This window comes from Symphodus melops (genome assembly GCF_947650265.1).
Source record: "Symphodus melops genome assembly, chromosome: 12".
NCBI lineage: Eukaryota > Metazoa > Chordata > Actinopteri > Labriformes > Labridae > Symphodus > Symphodus melops.
In genome coordinates, this window is record NC_136702.1 from 5980932 (window position 1) to 5995328 (window position 14397).

At 48.0% G+C, this 14397-nt stretch overlaps 1 protein-coding gene across 1 annotated transcript in view; it reads left to right on the forward strand.

Moving 5' to 3' along the window:
• LOC306832285 (cyclic AMP receptor-like protein A) overlaps positions 1 to 14397 on the forward strand; it is a 50866-nt gene that overhangs the window by 27495 nt on the left and 8974 nt on the right. The window contains exon 11 of the mRNA XM_079356848.1: positions 1938 to 2020. Coding sequence (XP_079212974.1) covers positions 1938 to 2020 — 83 coding nt within the window. The remainder of the gene's footprint in view (positions 1 to 1937; positions 2021 to 14397) is intronic.

The following is a 14397-nucleotide window of genomic DNA, read 5'->3' on the forward strand; positions in this document are numbered from 1 at the left end:
TAAGGTTATTTAAGAAAATCTAAATGTGCAAGTATTTAAGAATAATTGAAGGTATTTAGGATTAAAATGAAATCTTTTTTTAAAAAATATTTAATTGTAAGATTTCTGTTGTTAAACAAGGTCCCCTCTGAGTTCTCTGCGCTTTAATACGTCTTTTTTTGTATAGCAACAATTCATCACACCGCCATACACGAGGGGGGAAACTCCCCACTCGGCCACCACTGTCCTGAGAACAAAAAACTGAAACCCATTTCAAAGACTTAGAAAGAAAAAGCTCCAGTTTGCGATGATTAAAAGTTTGAGTCAAACAAAAAAATCACTTGAAAAAAGGGAAGCTTTTGAAAAGACCTTAAATGTGATGTTGAAGTGCATTTGGGAAACCTGGCGCTGTTATTTTGTACTTTCTCTGCGAGCGTGGGTGAGCTCAGTGTGTGGTGGAGGGGATGGCTTTTTTTCTTTTTTTTTTCTTTCTGATAACCGTCTGTAATGTAGCGTGCGTCATTAACGTCAGGGCCGTCGTTCCCGCCGCACATAATTACGGTTTCATTCCCCTCCGCTTCCCCGAGTAGCGCAAGGGGGCCTCTGACACGAGAGGGCTGTGATTAAAAACACGAGGCTCTTTAGCCGCGCTCTTCCTCCCCCTCCTTCCACTTCACCTCCTCCACTCTTCCACATCCTGTCTGTTGCACGCTGAAATTCTTCAAATGCCTGTCTCTACACCTCACCTACATTTTATCTCAGACTACCGGCTCCGTGAGTTCTTAATTTTCTTTAAAAAAATTAACACGAACAAAAGCTCACACAGCCGCAAATCTCATTCTCCGGGAAACGTCCTTCAGGCTGCTGCATGGTTTGCCCTTTCTCTCCATGCCGATGGGAAATTCCTCACGCACACGCACACACACACACACACACACACACACACACACACACCCTTGAGGTGACTGTAGTAGAGCTTGACCTGACAAGTGATGTCATAGCTTCCCATTATGGTCGACGTTGATGGTCCTAATCTAAGCATTCGCCTGTGGGTGATGCTGTTACAGACCTGTCTCCGTTCAGATGAGCAGATTCATATGGAACACTGCTGAAACCTGGCTCTTATGTTCACACAAACACACACATAAACACACACATATAAGATTTAAAAAAAAAAAAAACACTCGTGATTTTCATATGAATTGTTTAAAACGCCTGCGTTGGAGCTTGCATGCCTCAGGGTCTTTCTGGTGAGTAATTAATTTCCAGCATGTGGGGGAAGAGACCGGAGCTCATCGGCCTGCCTGCTGGCTCCGACTTTGTGTGAGTGTGTGAGAGAGAGAGAGAGCGAGCGAGCGAAAGAAAGACGGAGGGAGGCTCTGAGCTGGCCCGGCTTCTGCGTCCTCGCCTTTGGGGATGAGAAGGGGGGTGGGGTGGGAGGAGGAGGGGTGGGAGGAGGAGGGGGGGGGCGCGGGTGTTGAACCAGCACAGCACAGAAAATCGATCCAGGGGCCGCGCTTCTCAGCCTCTTTCCGGACGCAAGAGTCCTCCTCTCCCGGGAATTAGATAACGGCTTGTAAAAGCTCTCCACCGCTTTTCTCCCCCTCTTGCTCGACGTTAAGCTGCTGCTGCTGCTGCTGCATCCCTCTGTCTTGCTGCCCGCACGCTCATCCAGATATTGAATTCATCCTGTCCACATTTACTGAAAAGTATTGGCTTCTAGTTTAATTGGAATCCCCGTTTCTGCACATAACAGCGTGGATATTGCGTATAATCAGCAGGTTAATATTTTATTAGCTTTTAATTGGCCTTTGTTGTTTGCTTCAGTGCACTTATCTTCCAGTTAAGACCCAAAGTGTGAGTGTGTGTGTGTGTCTGTGTCTAAGAAAGCAAGACATGGGTGTTAATGTGTGCTTTCAATTCCTGTACATGGGTCAGCAGTTTCTTTCCCCCCTCAGGTCTCTTTGGCGGAGGAGATCAAACCGCTGAAGTGGTATCCCTCCGTCTACCTGCTGGTGTCTATCTTTCCTCTCATCAACAGGTAACACACACTCCTGCGCGCACACAATCCACCACACACACCTGTTCGGCACATAAACTCTCTCCGCTGTGTTGTTTTATTTGCATGTCGCGCTTCACTCTGCTGTCTTATCTCCTCTCAACCCGTCACCCCCACCCCCCCACCCCCCCCTTCTCTCTCTCTCTCTCTCTCCCCTGTCTCTCCTGTCCCTCTCTCTTCTTCTCTTATCTGAACCCTCGGAAGGCTTCGCTCTCTCTGAAGCGGCGCCGACACGAAAGGAGATTGCGCGCGCACGTGTGTGCGTGTGTATGTGCGTGTGTGTCGGAGGCTCGGAGCCTTTTATTGGCTTTTTTTAAAACCAGGGATTCTCTGGCTGATGGGTGGTGGGAGGAGGCGGGTGGTCCAGTAAATGATAACCCCAGCGCCGTTATTACTCTTTCAATCCCTTCTCTCTCTCTCTCTCTCTTTCTCTCTCTCTCTCTCTCTCTTTTATTCTGTGCCGCTCCCTCCCCTCCCTCCCAGTGACACCCGGTGTGATTGACAGGTCAGGGTTACTAAGTGATTAGCTGCGGCGGCTCTGCTTGTCGCCACGGCGATGTAGGCGGAGACACAGGTCAATTACAGGGTCAGCGTCTCTCAAAGGCTCCGCTTAAACACCGCCCATCCCCCCCTCACCCTCTCCATCTCCTCCTCCTCTGCCTACTTCACCTCGGCATCCATCCCCCCCCACCCCCCTTCCCGTGTCCTGGCTGATGAAGATGACAAACTACATTCTGCAATAACCCGAAACCGCCCTCATCTCCGAACTCCCCTCTTTTTCTCCCGTTTTCTTTTCTGCTCAACTGTCTTTGTTTCCGGCCCGTTATTCCCTCCTTTCCTTGCTCTTCCCCCCTCTGTGTTTTTATGTCACGTTCCCTCCTCCTTCTCCTATTCCTTCTCCACTCTTTCCTTCCTCCGCCACACAAAGCCCCCCCCCCCCCCCCCCCCCCTCTCTCTCTCTCTCTCTCTCTCTTTCTCTCTCTCCCCTTCTCTTGAGCAAACACGCTCCGGCTCGCTCCGCTCCGCTCTGCCTTTCTCATGAGAGCGAGCGAGCGAGCGAGCGAGGAGAAAACGCGAATGAATTGCTCTCGTCATCATCCTCCACCACCACCGCCGTCGCCTCCTCCCTCCTCCACCACCTCTCCCCGTTCGGCAGCGCTGGCTGTATATATCTCCGGCTCCTATTAATTTGTTAGCCTCCCCCTCCCTCTCCCCCCCTCTTCCCCCTGCTCACTCACCTCCCTCCCCCCTGGCTCATATCCTCCTCCTCCGCCTCTTCATCCTCCCCTCTTTCTCCATCCTTCCCTCCCCTCTGCTGAGTGCTGGAGTGTGTAAAGTGTTTGTCACGGTGCCGTGCTGATGTTGCTGTGCTCTGCCGTGCGGAAGCTGTGCACGGCAGACAGCCTAAGCGTGTGTTTTTCCCAGCATGTTTGTGTGTGTGTGTGTGTGTGTGTGTGTGTGTGTGTGTGTGTGTGTGTGTAGGCGGGTGGTTGGTTTCGTGTCAAGGCGAGTGTGCAGTGGCTGCTTGTTGCTGAGTGTGCGTGTACCTACGTGTGTGTTGTTTCGCCTTGTATTGAATGTGTGCTTTTGTATGGCTGTCTATGAGCATTTCTCTTGTGTTTGGGAGGTGAAAATGTGTGTGTGCGTGTGTGTGTGTGTGTGTGTGTGTGTGTGTGCATGCCTAGCCTGTGTGTGTGTCTGAGTGGGGGATTATTTCTATCTGAGCCCCAAAGCCTCCTAAACAGGGCTTAGAGAGACGGCCCAGGGCAGCAGCTAAAGCCGTCGGGTAGAGCTCGCACTCCCCCCCTCCCCCCCCCCCCCCCCCCCCCCCCCTGCTCGCTCGCTCACCCCTACTCCCGCTCTGCTCTCTCTCTCTTTCTCTCCCTCTCGCTCTCTCGCTCTCTCGCTCTGCCATTTCTCCCTGCCCTGATCCATTGCGTTAATACACAGACACTCCCACACACAAACACACTCTTGTTTTTGGCCCTCATCTGCTGCTGCCGCGCACACACACACACACAAACACACACACACACACACACACACAGACAGTCACACGCCACACACAATTTTAATCTGTTCCAAATGCACACTGGTAAATGTGTTAATTCGACACCAGCTGTTGCGAATTGAAATGGGAAAGCGCTCCTACTCTTCCTCGCCCGCGCTCGCTCGCTCGCTCGCTCGCTCACACACACACACACACACACACACGGCGGAGTCATTATACATAATTTTGCCGCACACATCTCTCTCTCTCTCTCTCCGAACTCATTCACTTGCCCTCATTTGGCGACACGAAAGTAGCACCAGACACTCACACCTTCACACTTCTCCCTCTCTCCCTCTCTCTCTCTCTCTCTCTTTGTCCTTCTTTTCACTCCCTCTCTGCCACTTCAATCTCCCGTCTCTCTTGTGCGTTTGTGCGTGCGAGAGAGAGAGAGTGTGTGCGTATGTGTAAGCGCTGCCCGGGCACGACTAGAGTTTTCACAGTCTGCTTCTCACATCGCCTCCCCTGTGTGCTTTATGGTGTGGGTGTGTGTTTGTTTACAAGGCTTGTCTAGATTCCTACTGTGCGTGCTTTTACGCCTGTTTGCATAAATAAGCCCTCTCCCCGGAACTTAGCTGATGATTTTCTCGCGGAGCGGCGTATAGCTTGATGTGAGTGATCCTCCAGGACAGCCTGCGCTTCTTTTGCGAGGACTTCACTCCCCTTCCTCCTGTTTTTTTGACGCCAAGCTGGGAGGAACAAGCTTCCCCATTTAGTGTCGTCCTCTCTTCAAGGCCTTGTTTTGAACCAACGGCGCCGGAGAGCTCGTTGCCTTTAAGCAATCGGGGGTTACGTACCCTGTGGAGCGGTGCGCCAGCAGGGATAGATTGGCCCTGGCTGCGGGGCTTGAACCCGCGATGCGTCTGTAACCTTGGGTTCACCCTGTCGCTCCAGGAGGCGGGCTCGCATCCTCATAGTTATTCTTGGTTTCCCTCGATGCTGTGTGTGGGTTTTCTGGTGTGCATAGCTCCTATACGTGCTTGCAGGGGATTTTTGTATGGGCTCCCTACAGCGCTTAAGCCCCCCCCCCCCCCCCCCCCCCCCCCCCCCCTCGCCTTTCTCTGGAGGAGATCTGATTTCCCGGCTCCAGGCAAGCAGTGAGAACAAGACAGCGTGTGCACACGTCTGTGTGTGTGCGCGCTTAAGAGTGTGCCTGCCTTTGTGTGTGTGTGTGTGCGCGCGCGTGTGTGTGTGTGTGTGCGCGCACACAACACGTAATTCACGCGCAAACCCGGGCCAGGCAGACCTTCCCCATCTCCGTTCGGCGCTTTGAAAAACGAGGGAGGAAATCTCAGAGCAGCAGTTATTATTCATCCCTCAAAGCAAACGGGGAGGAGGCGGCGGAGGAGGGAGGGAGGGAGGGAGGGAGGGATGGATGTAGGGAGGAAGAAAGAGAGCGCCAAACGGGAGGGATGAAGGGGGGGGGGGATACATTAACTCTTATCTCACTGTATTTGGCATTCTGCATCCTAGGATGCGCTCTTTCTCTTTCTTTCTCTCTCTCTCTCTCTCTCTCTCTCTCTCTGTCACTCTCTTCTCTTTCCTTTTTACACTCCCTTCCTTCCGCTCCTCATCTCTCCGCCTCTCGGAGTATCACGCTTTCGGCGCGCGGGGATGCGTTTTTTTTTTTTTTTTTGTGTGCTTCGCCGTGTGCAGGCTGGTGTGTGGTTTCTACCCTAATATCTTTCGTGGCGTATTTTTTTTGTTTGCTCGAACAAGTGAGCTCCTCAGATGCCGAGCTCTCATCTTTCTGTCTGCGAGCCCTTTTTCTATTCATCTAACTTTTCTCTTTTAATCCACTTTAAGAGAGGGGCAACACTGGCCGGTATCAGTTGGAACTTGTGATAGCCTTTCAGATTTCGAGGCGAACGATTATTATTTCTTGTTGGTTTTTTTTGCGTTGCTTTGATCTCTGAGTTTTTACAGGATTGATTCCAAGGATCCAGGTTTTCATGACTTGGCTCCTGAGTCGAGCACAAGGAATCTGGGTGTAATTCAAACTCGAGCTTGAAAGCATATCTGCTCCCATCATTAGTTTTAATGATGTCATTACTTTCACATTTTCTTGACTGTTACTTACAGACGCTGATCAAGATATCAGTGGTGTTTGGTGTCCTGCTCTTTGAAGACCCTTTGTGATAGCTTAGCCACATGTCGCTGTGTGGCCTAGATATTTTTGTGTGTGTGTGCGTGTGAACACATGACCGTGTCTACTTGTGCTTCGCGTCTCTCCGTCAGTGATCGGTGTGTAACTGGAGACTGGAGAGGCCCGCGGCCATTCGTCTCCCGTTGAGCAGCAGTGACGCTCTGCTATTCATCCCCTTTTAGCGAGACAGAGCGCTGGCCTACAGGGCTGTGTGATGTGCAAACACACGCAGAGCAGGCGCCCGTGCCGAGGCTGGACACACACAAACACACACACACACACACACTCACGCACCAAGGCTCTGGCCTTTATATCGTCGTAGTGGACATGTACATTTATCAACTTAAATAAACACACATGAACCTAAATGCTGATATGAAACACCCAAAACACAGGCGCATAACATGTCCAAACACAAACGTGCAAACATTTACACATGAGAACAACAAACTATATACCACCCTTTAGGTCCCTATAGACATGCCATATGGATTGGACACGTATATTTTTAGACAGACACTCATCCTAGATACAGGCACATACAGTCATATATGTATACATTCATGTACAGCCATGGAATATTCCAGCATACGCAAATGCTAAAGGGGATACTAGATAACCTCTGTCACACACGCTTGGGCATGTGCACACATTCACAGGCGCATGCACGCACGCACGCACGCGCGCACACACACACACACACACACACACACACACACACACACTCACACACACCCAGCCACCCCCTCCCTCTGCTTTTTCAGGCACGTCTTTAAATATTCATCACTCTGGCTGCTCTGAGAGTGCCGTAAACGCTGCCTCACACTCCAGGGAATCGCTAAAGCCTACTCTATCATCTGCTCTCCCTCCCTCCTCTCTGTCTCTTTCGCTCGCTCGCTCTTTCACACATACACACACAGACAGACACGCACACACTTTTAGCTGCTGCCACTCACAGGGATGAACTCACGTGCACCAACACTCGATGACACAGACAGTGGCATCGCTGGACAGCGCACACACACACGCACGCACATCCGTACATGAATCAGGCGCATGGAAACACAGGCTCTGCGATGTACAATGAACAGATTTCTTGTCCGTGTGTTTATGTCTGTGTGTGTGTGTGTGTGTGTGTGTGTCTGTCTCTGTGTGTGTGTTTACTGGCTTCTCCCAATACGGCGGGTTGAGTGCTGTTCTGTTCCGGGAAACAGGATGTCTCTTTGTTTGGGTTTTATTCTGTTGTTGAACGTTAGCCGCTCTGGTCCCCAGGGCTCCTGTGAGTTTGTGCATGTGTGTGCAAAACTCTGCAGCAGGTGTGTACATCAGCTCATACGTTCACGTGAGTATGTTTTGTTTCTGCACGACATGTCTGCTTGTTTGTGTGGTTTTTTTTTCTTTTTGCCTTTTTTTCAAAGATATGTGTTGAGCTGTTTGCAGAGGCGCTTGACAAGAAATCTTCACATGTAAGCTTGTGTGTGTGTGTGTGTGTGTGTGTGTGTATAATAGGAGTCCTGTTATCAGCCATGAAAGCTCTCCCCCCACAATGACCCTGTGATCAAAGACGATCAATGGCACGTCCATATTATCCACACAATATTCCTGCAAAAAGTTCACAAGCCTCAGAGCCGTTTTTCCATTCGAGTGGCTGATCACATGTTGTGTGTGAACAATGAAAGGTCTGTCCTGTGTGTGTGTGTGTGTGTGTGTGCGTGTATGTGTATGCTGCCCTGAAGGCCGTCACACTGAACAAGACTCACATTAACCAGCAGCAGAACCCTTTGAACCAGCGTATCCACGTCAGGGTTCATTTGATCGAATGTCAATCATTGAGGTGATAAAATCAGTTATTTATGAATGCCTGACATTATTGAGAATTAAAACCAACAAACTGATTGCATTTTAACAGACATGGATGTTATTAGCTGGTTCTGTCTGCTTTGAATTTGTTGTTGCTACAGGGATGCATTGCACGCTGATCATTTCATGCACTGGTCCCATGGGCAACCAAGTCTCTCAATTTTGCAACCACAGTACAAAAAGGCCAAATTTATGTTTAGATTAAAATAAAATGCAATCATAAGCTGAACTCACTTTTATGTAACTGTGACCCTTCAATAAAGTTAAAGAGATTCACAATATGAAGATTTATTATTTCAATAATCAGCCCATTTGTTTAAAGCTCCTTTGCAGAGTTTTGTGCTGGTTACGAAACTTTCTGAAATGACTCCCTTTTCCTCTAAAAGCATAAGTAGGACAATGACCATCAGATTTTTTTTCTTGAAGGTCCCATATTCAGCTTTTTCTGTTTTATATGCTCTTCAGTGTGTTTCCCAGGTGTCTTGTACATGTTTAAGTTACATCTATTTGCAAAAATTCTGCATAAATGCGGACTCCTCTACCTCCTCCTGTTAGCTGTAGTAATAGCCGCATGGAAAGCTCAGTCCCGAGCCCCTGTCTTTCCCTGTGTGTTGTGACATCACAAGACAAAGACATCACTGTTCACAAGCCCATTGGCCCATTGGTTCACAAGCCCATTGGCTCTTTGTAGCAAGCACATTCCCAATATGGTAAAAGGGGCGGGACATTTCTGAGACGAAACCCCAACCAACAAAGACTGACCAATTATGAGAGAGCAGATCAACCTACCTGTCAGATCAGACTTGGCACACGTGGGGACTCTGCATGTTTTTTGTCATTGTGGGAGATGTGGGAGTGTTTGAAACAGGCAGATGAGAGAGCCTGCATGGAGGGCAGGACATAAAAACAGACATTTTTTCGAACATCAACGATTCTTAACATACTTTAATGGACACATAAATTAGATATATGAACCCAAAAAAGTTCATAATGTGATCGTTGCCTCTTTATTTTTGGGCTTGTAAGGCCTTTATTGGAGAGACATGTGAGAGGGTCTTTACATTTATTTATTTTTAGATGCATTCAATTCCGTTTAAAAATGAGAAGCCAATTGGTCTTTGAAATGTAAGTGCATGAACAGTGCTTCAGTTTTTTTTCCCTTACAGTACAGGTTTCCTACAGTTTGGGGATGAAAGCTTGACTCTCACACCTCTCTGCTGCAGGATGTTTAACGTATGACGCAGCAAAACATGAAGTTGACCTCACAAAAATGCACGGGATCACGCTCAATTTGGCAAGTAATCCCTCTTCAGTCCGGGAAAATTTAAGACTTGCTGCAAGCGACACTGGGGCCTTGTTTTGAAACTCTAAAGCATGTGATTCGTCTGGATGAAGAAGGAAAAAAAAAAAGTAAGGCAGTCAGCCCATAAAAGGAGGAAGTGAGATCAGGGTCAGGATGACTCCTCTGTCTGTCTGGCTGCACTTCACTCTCGGAAAAGAAGTTTCCCGTCCTCAGAGCTGTTTTCCCCCTCCAAACTTTTGAGGATGCTCTGCAACAACAATTACAGGTTGGCAAAAAGGTGAAAACGGATGGAGGCAGGAGGGAGACTGATGGCTGAAGACTGTTATAGACTGGCAGGATGGGATATTGGAGGAGATGGGGGAAAGGCAGCGGATGAGGGATTTTGCGCAGAATGCGGAGGGTGAGACAGGTTCAAAGAATGACTGACAGCATGATAGATGGAAGGTCTGAATACGTGAGTGAGGCACGGAGACGCTGTGCGAGTGCTAATGATTGACTGCATGTTAACAGGTGGTGGCAGACTTAGCCTTTGAGCTACGCACTGTGCGTGCCCTGTGCGTGTGTGCCTTTTAGCGTTTGTGTGTTTATGGTTGCCGACCGTTCGCTCCTCACTCAAACAGTATACACAATATCATCCCTGTTGTCCAACACCAGTCATCCAACTGTGAGACTCGCTGGACTATGCCCCCGACACACACACAAAACCCTGATAAACACACACACACACACGCACACACACACACACACACACACACACACACGCACGCACACGCGCACGCAGCAGCTCAGTGAGGCATCGCCCGCAGCCACACTCTCCTTCCCACCACTGCCTCCCTCATTCATCTTTCATTAGCCTGGCTCACACAGGAGAAACAGCCTGCCTCTCCCTCCCTCCTCTGCACGCCTCCACCCCGTCTCCCAATCTCCCGTCTTTCTCTCTCTCTCTCTCTCTCTCTCTCTCTCTCTCTCTCTCTCTGACGTCCTTGTCTCCTCTTTCCTCCTCTCTCCTCTTATCTTGGTTTCTCTCACACGTAATCGCTTTTGTTTGTCTCGCTCGTGTCTCGCAATCTGTCTTTTTTGGATACCTCCCCCTCCTTCTCTTCCTCGCTCGCTGCCTCCCCTGATTTTTAGTCTTTTCCATTCAGCCTCACTCCTTCAGCCCGTTCCCCTCCTCCTCCTACTCCTCCTCCTTCTTCATCGCTCTCGGCCCTCGTTCCCCTTCACAGCCTCACTCTCGCACATTCTCACCTCTTTATCGTGCTCTCCTTTCCTCCTCCACTCTCCCTCTCTCTCCTTCCTGTTTCTCTGACACTCGTCTCTGCGCCCCCCCCCCCCCTTCCTGTCTCTCTTTCTCTCTCTCTCTCTCTCTCTCTCTCTCTCTCTCTCTCGCCTCTTTCTTCCTTTCATTTCTCTCTCCGTCTCTCCCTCGGTGGAGGGGAAAGGCTCTTCGCCTCTAATTGCGGCTGTTCCGTTGCCATGGCGCGTGTTGCTCGGCGCTGCGAGGTGCTGTGTGTGTGTGTGTGTGTGTGTGTGTGTGTGGCAGGCAGATGATTGCTTGCTGCCAGCTCTCGTTTCCCGGACGCCGATCGCATTTCTTTGCGGCAGCAGGAAAAAAAAAAAAAAATGAGACGCCAGAAATAGCCCCCCTTCACACAGACCCACTCACTCTCTGCGCTGCGCTGTCAGAGAAACACACACACACAGACACACTCAAACGCACCGCATTTCCTCTCCACCTGACATCCTCAATGCACATGACCTAGGTTATACTGCTCGTACGCACATCCGCCCACGCGCACACACACAGCCTGTGATGTGTGTTTATACATGTCCACATGTGTCCGACTTCCTCCCTCTGCTTGAGTGTGTGTTTTTTGTGTCTCTAAGGAGGTTGTGTGGGGACTCCTGATTTATTTCACCTTTAATGGGAAGTGAAATGAATGTGAGCAGCAGCTGCTCTGGCCCTCGGAGATACAGCAGTATAGGCTAACCCAGAAAATAGGCAACGTCGCTCTGAAACAAGTCCTTCCTCTAGGACACGCGGCTCTACGCTCCACCAGCTGCACCGTCGGCTTGATCGGAAGGTGCTTTTAGAGATTTAGTCGCAAGCCGTTCGCAGTGACTCACAGCAGGTATAGGTTTTCATGAGAGGTCGTCCTAACCCAACTTGTTGTTTCTTTTCAGTCATAACTTTTTTTTATTTTTTTTTTTAAGGTATGTGGAAGTAAGTGGAGACAGATTACTAGCAAATAAACCTTGCAACCCGGTGCTGCAAAAGAGGATAAGAGAGGATTATAACCAGATTTGTGGATGAATCTCCATAATCATCTTCCGTGCTGTTCACCTGCAGTTCTCACTGGGGATTTAAAAGAAGTGGAAAAACCCCCCCACAGATTTTAATGATTTGCTCACTCAGTTTGACAAAGTAAAAGTGATGCTTGACTTTAATTTCAAGCTGCTGCCTTTGGATTGGAAACAAACCAACGCATATTGTTAACATGAAGACATCCAGAGTCATTCAGTTTGTGTGGTCAATTCTTTCATTCATCCATTCAGACATTTTTTACTATTCCCTAAAGTGTCTGAAAGGACAACAACAATACATCTGTCAGCATGTTCTTGTTGGCTCTGAAGTCTAGTTGGCATCATTCCACCTCTCTGTTTCAATGAAGCAATCCACTGTGGACACTCGGTAGTCTGATTCTGAACTGTTGGAACCATTACAATTGGATACACAGGTGTGGAGAGCTGGTGCAGAGCAAAAGTTGGCAGGTGGGAACAACTATTAAATGAGACGGCTGTGGCTCAGTTGGTAGAGTCAGTCGTAGCTTAACCCGGTCAAGGGTTTGATCCCCAGCTACAGCAGCGTCATGTCCGATGAGTCGTTGGGCAAGTTGCTCCTGCTGCTTCGTCAGCTGAGTGAGAATGTGTATGAATGGGATAAGTTGTTTCTGATGGTCACTTTAAGTAGCAGCCTCTGTCACCAGTGTGTGAATGGGTAGGTGTGACCTGAGGTGTAAAAGCGCTTAAAGTAGTGAGAAGAGTAAAACGACCATACAAGCCCAAGTCCATTTACTGTAAACTTCAGTAACGACGCCAAGGTTGCCATGTCGCGGACACTGAAGCTTCAGTGTTTAGACAGCTCTGCGTCGGTCTTGTAATGTTTCTGCGATCTGACCTTTCTCCAGTTTTCAAAAGTATCATCTCATTTTTACAACATTTCAGGTGGTGGAGCTTATTCCAAAATAGCAAGTCTTATTAAGTCTGGTACAATCAGTTATGTCTGAACCAGTTCGCTTGATCGCTTCAGTCGCTGCAACACCTGTTGGGTTTGCTTGGCAAACCGAGGGGCGCCAAGTCTGTGTGGGGATGCCTTTAAACCGCCTACCTTCTCCGGTCAAAACAAAAACAAACCTTAAAAGGAGGACGTGCAACACCTGAAATGCAGCCATGTGAAACCTATACAAACAGAACTGTGGCTGATATATTTTTCAATCTCCGTGAGAGTGATGTTTTTATCTTAAAATTAAGACATTAAAATGTCATTTTGATACCTGTTACCACTGTTGCTATTTTTTCAGTCAATCTAGCAGCAGTACAGTGTAATATTAAGACACAGTTGACAGATACGCCACATTTGCTGATGCTGTGTTTTTTACTTGTTCTTAAAATATTAATGGAACTACATTTTTATGAGCCATTTTTAAAGGTTTGCAGCTAAAAGAGACATGGAGGCGTTGGCTCCCAGCTGTGATCAGACAATGCACCGCATGCAAAGTTGTTATTTTTAGATGTTTTTAGTCATTTTTTTGTGCTAATACAGGGCTTTTGCCAGCATTTCTCAGCTGCCGCTGCTTTTTTCTAAAACATTTTTCTGTCTGTAGTTTTCAGGAATAGACGATACTGATTTAATAACATTGTAAAAACATTTATTTTTTTCAATTAAGATGAATTTAACCAGGAGGAATGTTTAATTAAGGTTACAAATCTCCTCTTTCCTGAGTGTTTGGACCAAAAGCGGCTGCAGAGATAAAAGAAAACATATGATGATCAGAAACCAAAGATATTGAAATGGAAAACACGATTCATCGTTGAAAATGTCAGCAACACTGGAACAATCAGATGTTTTGTGTCCATGCCATGAAGAATCTCATTAGAAATCTTCCTTTGAAACAAGAGCCTGAAGACTCATGGTGCGATCACATTGGTAATCCATACCATGCGCAAGCACGCTTCAACCCTAAAGTCAAGTTTGTTTGACCCGTGTGATCGCAGTACACTTCTTTGGCCCTCGGAACATTTTTGAGAGGTGTGCATTGAACACAAGCACGCGGGTACACAACGTTCACAGCCTTTATTATGGAGGGATCCGGAGTGTTCTGGCTGTATCTGACTAACATGAGTCAAAATATGTCACAAAGTAGCTGTCACGTTCCCCCGTGTTATTCTCCAATGTGCGGACGCTGACACGCTCAAAGTCAGTAAAATGGATGTCATGTTCTCCGATTTGCAGACGCCTGCATGGTAAACTGAACATGCTTCATTATAACATGAAGCTATGCATGTGCTGTATTATGATGTTATGTATAAGAAGTAACCATGCTTAGGCCCAGTTTGTCCTGGAGCAGTGTGAGCCTGAAGCCAGCAGGGAAAAGGGGGGTCCAATCGCACTTCAGCACGTTACGGATTACCAGAGTGATAGCGGCCTCCAAATTTTGCAACTCATTCCAAAAAGAGAAACAGCTTTACAGACTTTAAGAACAGCCATTACTATACGTTCCTTGATCTTTTTACAATGCATATTTCTGTTGGTTTGGTGGAAGAACATTTTGAACATCCTTCAAATACATTATTGATGCAGGTGTTTTATTAGTGAAAGTGTGACTGGTGTCACTGTGGTTGCTTGTTTGTTCAGGGGTGTCACACGACATTGATGTGAAGTCATTAATGAGGAGGGGAGTTTAAATCACAATTATGAGGCTTTACGGAAGTGTTCTACA